The sequence below is a fragment of the Semicossyphus pulcher genome, unplaced genomic scaffold, assembly GCF_022749685.1.
Source record: "Semicossyphus pulcher isolate SPU_LCO1_2020_fin unplaced genomic scaffold, fSemPul1.0.p SCAF_14, whole genome shotgun sequence".
NCBI lineage: Eukaryota > Metazoa > Chordata > Actinopteri > Labriformes > Labridae > Semicossyphus > Semicossyphus pulcher.
In genome coordinates this window covers 8,100,028-8,110,201 of record NW_027211648.1, presented here as the reverse complement: position 1 = coordinate 8,110,201, position 10,174 = coordinate 8,100,028, and the positions used below count along the sequence as shown (strand labels likewise).

The 10,174-nt window shown below is 40.3% G+C and overlaps 1 protein-coding gene across 1 annotated transcript; it reads left to right on the top strand.

The window, feature by feature from the left end:
* The first annotated feature begins 685 nt into the window (after positions 1-685).
* Positions 686-9,401, top strand: mbip (MAP3K12 binding inhibitory protein 1). The gene is made up of 9 exons (XM_069662119.1): positions 686-805; positions 2,137-2,253; positions 2,406-2,609; positions 3,184-3,280; positions 3,611-3,676; positions 4,093-4,245; positions 4,629-4,726; positions 9,007-9,045; positions 9,127-9,401. Exons 1-9 carry the CDS (start codon positions 686-688, stop codon positions 9,232-9,234), a joined length of 1,002 nt encoding a protein of 333 aa, XP_069518220.1. The 3' UTR covers positions 9,235-9,401.
* Positions 9,402-10,174: the final 773 nt, after the last annotated feature.

Here is a 10,174-nt window from a genome sequence, read left to right as displayed (position 1 = left end):
TAAAATCAAGATAAAAAAATTGGAAAATAAATACAAAGCTTACTTTTGAATCTCTAAAGTTATTCTATACAGTGCTAATTACTAGTCACTTTGTAGAGGAAGACCTTACCCACATAAAGTGACCAATTTATTAATCTTATGGTGATATTAAATAGGATTTTTTTTTATTCATTAAACTACCTAAAAGTTTATGAAGCTGTTATAAATATACCACCAATCGATCAATGGAGAATTTTTAATTAATTTTATTTATTATTTAATTTAATTTAATTATTTAATTTTAATTATTTAACTACATTATTATTCTAAAGGAATAGTATTTGCATGTATTGACGCAGCAATTATAGAAAATATAGTAAACGTATTACAGATAGAATAAAATATATTAAGCATCTGAATACTACAATTTAAAAAACAGCAACAGTTAAAGCCAAATATATAAACAAATAGAAAGAAAAAGGCCCACGCTAAATAAAGATATAATAAAGTGTTATGATTATTAAATAACATAAAGATTAAATCAAATCTTTAGTAAAGTGTACTCTCCTCTATTCTATTAACAAGCCACGCATTAACTGTCCTGAGAGTGCACGCATGCGCCTGTGCGCGTGTGCAGCCTCGCTCTCATCTTCTGCTCGCACGCGGTCTCATTTTAACCAATCAGCAGGCAGTATTTAGTACTGCAATGGCGGAGACAATGAAGCTGAGTGGAGTTCCTACTCGACCAAATGAATCCAGCAAAATGTCCAGCTACAGGGACTGCATGTGTGCGGTACTGAAGCTGCTAGCAGACTTCGGGAATGAGGTTGGTCGACATTGTTTGAGCCCCGTAAGCCCGAGTGACGCTTCCGTTTTGCGGTCCGTGTTGTTAGCCAGCTTCATGCTAATGTTTTTAGCATCCCCAGTGTAGCAGTGCTGCTCAGATGTCTCTCGCTTCATTCTTTGTTACTCATCATTCGGGCTGCTGTTTTCTAAGTGTCAATAAAGCGAACATGCTTTGATTTCTGCTCAATTATTTTATTCTTATGTTCATGTCTTCGTTTTTATCTGGCTTTATGTTCAGACACGGCTTAACTGTCCATTTTGATTCATGAATTCAAACTAAATCTCTGTAATTTCACTACGGCTTCCCCTCATCACTAAACCGTATGCAGCTGTTTATATTCCTTCCCTGTCTTTGTATTAGCTCTTTCTTTCAACCTGTAACACGCTACTCGCAACTATCAAATTATTTTTCATATATTGTTAAAGTTTTCTTACATTATCTGGACATGTGTGATCTAAATCAAGGTGTTTACACTGCATTTCTACGTTGTTGCCGAACATGCCCAAGTCCTCTTTCACCTACCCCTCCTTCATCGTACTCCAGAGCTACATGTGCAATATTATTAGCGTCAATATAGTGGATTTGCACCACTGTTTTAAATCATTATGTTTCTTATAAGTCACATAATACTTCTAAAAAGTTCCTGAAGCCCAAGTCTATTAATTCAATCTAAATATATTCAATTTGAAATAATACAAATAGAGAAAGCAGAAGATACTTATTGCTGCAAATGACGGAAGCTCATTTTAAAATAATGAATCCCTCCTTACTAGACAAGGGAAGTTTATTTATAAAGCACCATTCATACATAGAGCAATTCAAAGTGCTAACACAGTTAAAAACGGACAGGCATGAATACAGAATACAAAACGTGGTAAAATATAAAAACAAGTCCCATCAGAACAATGCAACAGTATATGCTTCCACTTAATTTTAACTCTTCAGTTATAATTTTATAATGGGTCCCAGACCCTGGAGTCTTAGACTCTTTTATTTCTCGAGACTTAAACAACAGTGTTAGAAATGTCTAAGTTAGTTCCCTGATACTTTTCCTTTGTTTTTAGAATTATGATACATTTTTTTCTCTTAGGTCCCAGACCCTGGAGTCCCAGACTCCTACCTGCTGCAATATTATCAAAATATATTTTATTTATATAAGTCAACAACAAATAAACTAAGTTACTTACAAAAACTTGACAAATATGCACATTATTCTCCAATAAGGATAATCTATGTTAAACACCGACTCTGCTTTGCACTTATGTCCACCACAGTTAAACCTCACTTTGTTTGTGTTTTCTGAAATGTAGCTCAAATTAGGCGATGCTGCGCTGAGAATAGAAGTCAATGTCGACGCTCTGGATCTCCCATCATCTCCAGATGTTCGTGTGCTCAGTTGTTTGCAGGAGCATATCATTAAATTACAGGTAAAGTAAATTACAGAAAATATTTTTTGTCACATTTTTATTTTGTTAAGCTTAAATAATATCACTTTAGGGCTACATAGGTAGATATTATTTTCTTGTAGGTAAGGGTCTTGTTTGATGCCGTACTTTTTTCCCCCTACAATATTTTACAGGATGTTTCAGAAAACCTAAAGGCGCTCGTGGATGCTGATGCATCATCCGCAAAAGACAACACACCAGACAATGCTGTCACCTCATCGTCACTAACAGAGCAGACGTCTGCACTGTCTGAGCAGCATCCTCCCGGCTCAGACGCTGCAGAAAGCAAGACGGCGCCCGATGACGTCATGGTTCAGATCCGAGCCAGGAAGTCAGAGGTTGGTCTCAGTCAGCAGATCTGTCAGCTGTTCTGGCGGTGACATTTTTGGAGCCCTCTTTACTCTCAGTCAAGCAAATGAATAATCATAAGTAATTGCTCCAGAGGATGTGCACATGACGTGAAGCAAATGCTCGATGGAGATCTGATAAGCCGAGTTCAGCGGAGAATAAGGGGTTCTTTAGTGCTGTGGTCGGGCAGAACAGACCACATTGCTGGAGGGCTTTGAGAGAGGGCCAGGTCCTTGATGGTTTATGAAGTGGATGCTCATTACTCTGAGATTGCATGTGGATGAAGGACAAGAGGCCCCATTCTGTTGTGCATTTATTTTGGTAGCCGAGCAAACAGTATTCATATTCCATCATGTGATGATGACAAGCAATTCAACTTTTTTTGGCCACCTGGAATAATTTCTTACTACTTCTCTCATTCCATGTAAATTGCTGCACCCTGTTTGCCCCTGATCATTATACTTATGTGGGCAAAAACAACCTCATTGCATTCTTGACACCTATCAATACCTCATCAATCCATCGCATCTCATTATCTGTGCTGTCTCTCCGTTTTAACCCCAGATTGAGCGGAGAATATCTGCATTTATGGAACGCAAGCAGATGGAGATCAATGAAAACAATGTACGCGAGTTTTGCAACGTGATCGACTGCAATCAGGGTGAGAATGGGAAAGAGGTTGGGGGCAGGGTGGAGAGGGAGCCTGCACACAGATTGCCAATGTTTGGGAGAGAGCTGATTTCCACAGGCGAGAGGTCAGGCTGAACTGCTCCAAGAGTGGGGCTGAAGTAGCTAACACACTCGGCCTCAAAACACAACCAGCTTTGTCCAGAAAAACACGGGACAGAGGGCCTTTTTTAAAATCAAAGCCTGTGTGAGACACCAGTAATAGAAATCAGGACACACTAATGGTTAGAGATGCAATTTAAGAGATACGTTATTATTTCTAATTACTTTTACATTCTAAACAGTCGACATTTTTCCTCTCTAGAAAACAGCTGTGCCAGGACAGACGCAGTCTTCACTCCTTATCCTGGTTTTAAAAGCCACGTGAAAGGTAAGAAAATACATGTTTGCCACAAATGCAGAAAATATATTTATTAACAGCTTTATTTTACGAACTGTGAGCAATATTTTTGAAATTAAACACCTCGTTTTGATACAAGTCAGAGCTTTATAATCCTTTAAAATCATGTTACAATTACTTAACAAGAAATGTTAGATTTTGGTTTTATCGATACAATTAATTTAAAAGTCACTGTATAATTTTCTTTCGGTCAGCTTCCTGCCTGAAATCATAAAGAACTATTTTATTGGAAACATATTGATCAGTCTAACAAATGTGAAGGGTTTTGTAGGATCCCTCTCAGCATCTGCATGCTTGAGATTCTGTTAAACAACATGGTTAACTAGTCCCGTGTTTACACATGGGTCACAGCTTCTGCTAACATGTTATGTTGCATTGCTGGTTAGTCACGCGGGTGGTAAACACGTACGGGCCCCAGACTCGGGGAGGACAAGGGGAAGCTGGGGAGCAGCAGAGGGGGCCGCTGGCGAGAGACTGCGGTAATGCAGCCATAGAAGAACGACTGCACAACATCGAGAATCACCTCAAACTCCCGACAGGTCAGAGGAGGACACACTTTTACTGATGTTGTTTTCAATAATTATTCAAATAAAATTGTCAGATACTTTTAGAAACTTTTGTTCAATACATTTGCTTTGTTAAAGTGATAGCAATTCACCATTACAGTGGACAGGAAAGGTAACACATTGAAAAGTGTATTACACCTGAGAGGGTTCATTATCGGATAAATGAAGCCAATTGATGAGGTTTTTTTACCCGATAATAACTGTGTGACATTAGCTAAGCAACCTTTATTATAACCCTGCTTCTCTTAAACACTTATACAGATGCCTTACTCACAATCTCCACCCTCCATGTGTTTAATTAGTAATGGAAAATGATCAGTGTTCAGGCTGTTTAACGAGTGTTTTTATTCTTTTAGCGGGCCCAGTTCCGTTGAGTGTGTATCACAGACTAAAGAAGCTGGAGGATCGTATCCTGGAGTTGGAGGGACTCTCACCCGAGTACTTTCAGTCCACGGTGAGGCTCGTGGCTTTGAAGTAGATACATGAAAGGCACTTAATAATCATTAGTCAGTGTTCAGTCAAGTTTCATACACAGTTCATACAGTAATGGATGTAAATCCAACGATGGAATTTTGCACTAGTGTGCTTTTTTAGTTTTTTTTTTCCATCATCTGCACAGATTTTATATAATGAGGTTAAAAAAGGTCATAATCATATACTCTTTATACTGTTTTACTACATATATCTGAATCAAAACTATAACTAGTTACTAGGGATGCACGATGTTATCGGCACGTTATCGGCCGATATCGGCTTAAAAATGAACTATCGGATATCGGCCAACACGCCGATATCCGCAGATATAATTAACCGATAAAATAATGGGCTGCTGCATACTTGATTAAACTCCCGACCTCGGCGCAATGTCCCCAGCGCGAAGACGACCTGCGCGGCGCAGCGTGATGACGTCACGTGTGTCTGCCTGCAGCATGAGAGAGTTAGAAGCCAAAATATCCGTGGTGTGGAAGTTTTTTTTAAAGGGTCCGAAATAGAAAGCAAAAACTGCTATTTGCAATGACTGCTCAGCTTCGGTGATGCGAGGAGGAGCCAAGGCAAAGTCTTTCAACACTACAAACTTGATTAACCATCTCAAGACCCGTCACCCCGACCGTTGTAACAAATGTGATAAGTATCACCATTTTACTGTACGCTAATTCCAATACAGAAGAGAAAAAAAAATATCGGTATCGGTAATCTGCAAAAAATCCAATATCGTGCATCCCTACTAGTTACATTTCTGTTTGTTCTCTTCAGCTGGTCACATGATACCTTTTATTTAAATGATATGGTGCATTGACTCCTCCCTTTAGCCAATTCTTTGTTTCTTTCTTTCTCCATTGAAATCTTAAAGGTGCTCTGTGGAGATGTCTTGCAAACAAACAGAAGTTATTTAAACTTACCTTGAGGTCTAACATCTCGTTGAATGCATTTCCTCCCTTAATTGAACGCTTGTAAAGCCAAACTTTCTGAATATTTTTAAGCTGGCACTGTTTACCTCCATATTTTACTGCTTAAATGTTTCTTCTTCTATGCTTTTGCTTGCACATAATGCACATCTTGACGTGTTCCCTCTACTTAAGCCATGTCCACACGGAGACGGAGCCGACTTCGTTTTGAAAAAGTTTTCCGTAAACACGGCGCCATCTCAGGAAATGTTTGCGTCCCCACGAAACCGCTGAAACACTGTAATATATACAACCGGCCTGTGGGTGGCGCTGTAACGCAGCCACACAAATACAACAAACCGGAGAAGAAGAAAAAGAGCATGCGTATAAGTGTAACAACAAAGAAGAAACACAAGCAGAAGACGGTGGTGGTGGTGGGGTTAGCGCATGCGCGACGTACGGAGACGGCGGGATTCAAGAAAGATCCGTATAGGCTGTGCACACGGAAACGCCAGGGTGGCGTTTAGGGATTTATCCACTCTGGGTGGCGGTTTCAAAAATTAGCGTATACAGGCTCCTGAAATGCCGGTTCCGTGTGGACGAAACGACCATACGACAAAAAAATTTGGCTAAAACCCGTCTCCGTGTGGACATGGCCTTAGTTCAGAAGAATGATGTGAAATCATTGGCACCTTCATGCCAAAAAGTGTTTAGCTCTTAAAACCATTACTCCATACTGCTTCTGTACGGCGTCACATCACTGACAAAAGAGTGCGGCTATAAAGGGGTCGCGCACGTAACTCAAGCAGCCACACATGCGTATGAGTTTCGCGAGAGCTTGTACAACACTCGCGCTCGGATTATCTCTGCCATGTGAAACCATGTGTGACTGTTATCTCTGAGCGCACAACTTTTGTCGCAGCTCCCTCGCTCGCGAAACTTTCACCTGCTCGCTCATGAGTAGTTTTTGGTTTTGGCAGTGAGTGGGCGGGCACAGTCACAGTAGTATCCCTGAATATAAGTGGACACAGTGATACAGTCCTATATCTCCGCATTAAACTGTTTCCGGGTCGAAGCGGCTACAATGTCTCCTATTTACAATATGCCGCAGTGTTGTTTTCCTCCCTGTTTTAACTGGTCTGAGTCTAAAATACACCCTAGTTCACTTTTTATTGATCTCCATGTATTTGTAACGTGTCTCTGACGTGTTGTGAAAGCTCTCGCAAGACTCACGTATGGGAGGCTGTTTGAGTTACGCGCGCCACCCCTTTATATCCGCCAAGTGCGTTGTGTCAGTTACTTGTCGCCATATATCCAATGATTTGAAAAAAAACTCTGCAGGGCGCCGAACCATCGACAACTTTTCTCTTCGGCTGTCAAAGTGTTGACAACCACACACTACTTCCTGGTATGCACATGATAGGCGGAAGTTGCACTACAAGAAATAAGTCCTTAAGAACAAGGAGAAGAACCATGAGAGAAAAAAGGGATGATACATTTCGTATATGAAACAAGAATAGAAGGAACTGGAGTGTATTCCTTTCCTTTGCTGCAGTTTACCTTCTTTGCCTCGGTACCTTGGTGTGCTTCAAGGCTGTACAAGTAGTGTATGTCCTGTTTTTCAGATGCGTTGGTTGAAAGAACCCCTCATTTTCCTCTCAAGGATTTGACAGTTTTTCAGACAATGATTCGCTCTGTACCTGCGAGAATTTGAGTATTTTTAGTTTGTCCTTTTCACACGCTCTCCCTCAGTTTGTGCATTTACAGTGTGTGATGCGGAATATGTTTAAGCTATATACCGAGAGGAGTTTGTGGGTGATGCTAATGGAGTTCCTCCTGATGGCCAGCGATACTTCAACACTCCTCCCTCCTCGAGTTAAACTTAAGTTGATCTGGGTCAAAAATGCGACGTGCTCGGTTCGATTTACTTTAACTTTAAGGTCGCTGCGGAAAGCTCACTTCAGAAGCGACTACTTCTCACTACACCTGCTTTTTATAGAAGCGCAGTCTCAAAAGATGGTTGTAGGTAATTTATTGGACTTCATATTCAACCTCACCTACTTCAGCGGAGTCACACAGACTCTAATTTCCCACGTTGAAGGAGTCTGTCCGGCGTGTTTAGCTATCTGAGTGAGTGTGCTTAAGATGCTGCATGTCTCTTCACGCTGGTATTTCTCCGCACAGCATGCTGCTTCTGTGAGTATGCTGCTCTCCATCTGCTTTTGACTCACTGCATGTTTGTTTGAGCAGAGCAAGAGATGTCGAGTGTCTTTGAATAAACTGATGGGGTCTTTTATATTCCGAGTACCACTTTTTTTCCCCTTCTATGGCAATCTCTGAAAATACTGTAGTTTGGTGTTTGCTGAAGAGCCGTACACAGTTGGCCCACGATTTCAGGAACAACATTTTAACACCGAACAGCAGAGGATGCTCCCTAACAAATTATTCAGCTACTAGAAAAGAAACTATTCCGCAAGGTTGTGCCGTTAGTGAAAGGTGAGGATAAAACATTTCTCTGCGCAGTCGTACGCATAAAGTAACTGAGACCTTCTGTGTTAAGTTTGCAATGTGTTACCACTCTTTTTTTCCCCCTGTTTGTAATTTATCTCCAACATAATAAAAGCAAAATATCATGAAAAATGACCTCAAAATTAAATGAGTGTATCCTGTTTCCTCCATACTCTTTACTAAGTGTGAAGTGAATCGTAAGTACACCAAAACAGTTTTGTTAAAGGGGACATATTTTAGCTGTGCAATCAATTCTCTATTATTCTGATGTGTTTTTTAATCACGTTTGTTTCGTTTTAAAAATTGTATTCGGATTTTAATTGAATTATTTTTCTGAGCTTCTCCTTCCTCCTGAAGCGAACAAGTCGTTGACTGGCTGACAGTATTTGGAGTGACGGCGTAGCCCCTCCCCCACGTGTGCGATCCCACGTGGCTGCACTGCGCTGTCACTCCAAAGTTGTAGAAAACATGGCCGCTCTAGGATCGGTTATTCGGCCTTATATGTACGAGCCAGAATCGGCAGGAGGTATCGAAACGATTTGACTACAAGCTAGTGCAAGAAGGCAGCCTGAGGTGAATGACGTGAAGGTAGGGTTCTACATAGAAACCTGCAGCTGTTCTGAACGGCCCATTTCAGAGGCGACCTTTTTAAAAATGGCATTCTGGAAAAACACGGAATTATGCAGTTTTCACTTTTTCACTGTGAACAATGAACAGCCTGAAATGTGAAAACTCTGGCCCCTTTAAATGTCCTTCCCCTGTATAATCTGTCTCTTTGAACACACAAGTACCTGTATGCTTCTTAAAGGTCTTACATCTACTTCTACTGTTTTTATTATAGGGTCACCTGCACAAGCGCCCGAAGACATCCCCTGCTCAGGTCAGTATATTTTTGCACTTTGTACCAGAGGTTGAACCGTCTCGGTGGACTGCTTCAGTTGTTTCTTACTTTGTCTCTCAGGCGTGCAGTCTGACAGAGCTGGATGAGAAGATCAGCGCAGTGAAAGCAGCGCTGATGAAGAGAGTGACTGAGTTCGGACCTGGATATGGAACCGATTGCCCTTTGTAGTGTACAAACCAATACTCTAAACACACCACGTCTAATAATGCATTCAACTTTGGTTTCCTTTTGTATCCCGACCGTTAAAAACAGAAACACATACGAGCTTCGTTTCATCTCCATTTAAGACTGAAAAACTGTTTTTCATCAAAACAGTTTTGTACTTAACTGTGATGAAATTTCTCTGTAAATAAAGTTACTTTTTCTTTTAAGAAAACCTGGACTCCTCATTTAATCATGAGCTTCACATGTCGGCTATTAACTCTAATTTGTAATTAGTAATTCCTCAATATCTAAAAAGTACAACTAAATGTTCTTTTCATTTTAAAGTAATAATCTTGAAGATTTTCATGTAAATAAATGTCTGTTAAGTCACTATCTATCACCGAATTTGGTAACACAATGGTGATTGAGCCTATGGCCCGCTGATGAAAGCCTTTGCATTTGCAGTATTACAGACTGGGTGTCTGTGGCCCAGTTAGTGACGCGTTTTCCGTCAGCCAGAAGTGGTTGGTCTGTGTGTTGCGAGTAAACAGTAATCTACTATGGCTGAACAAACAAAGAAAAGATGGATGACTACAGATACAACTTCAAAAATAAGTGAAAATCCAAAGAAAGAAATTCGACGCTCAAATGAAGGCAAACACTCTGAAAAGGGAAAGCGACCGTCAGCGAGGAAAATCAATGTCACACATGAAACACTGTCTGGATATCTGGGAAGTGTGCTCCTGTAATTACCTTTTATCACCATAGGTGCCGCCAAAGAGAACGAAACTGAGATCTTGGAGATTGCAACTTTAAATAATAAACCCTTTTTCTTCCTGACTAATTATTTTGTCTTCAAAATATCAGCAAATACTGAAACTCAAAGATATCTAAATTGTTATCAATTGTAGCAAATAAATTTTCTGAAAATCAACTAATCTTTTCAGCTATAATTGACAATAAA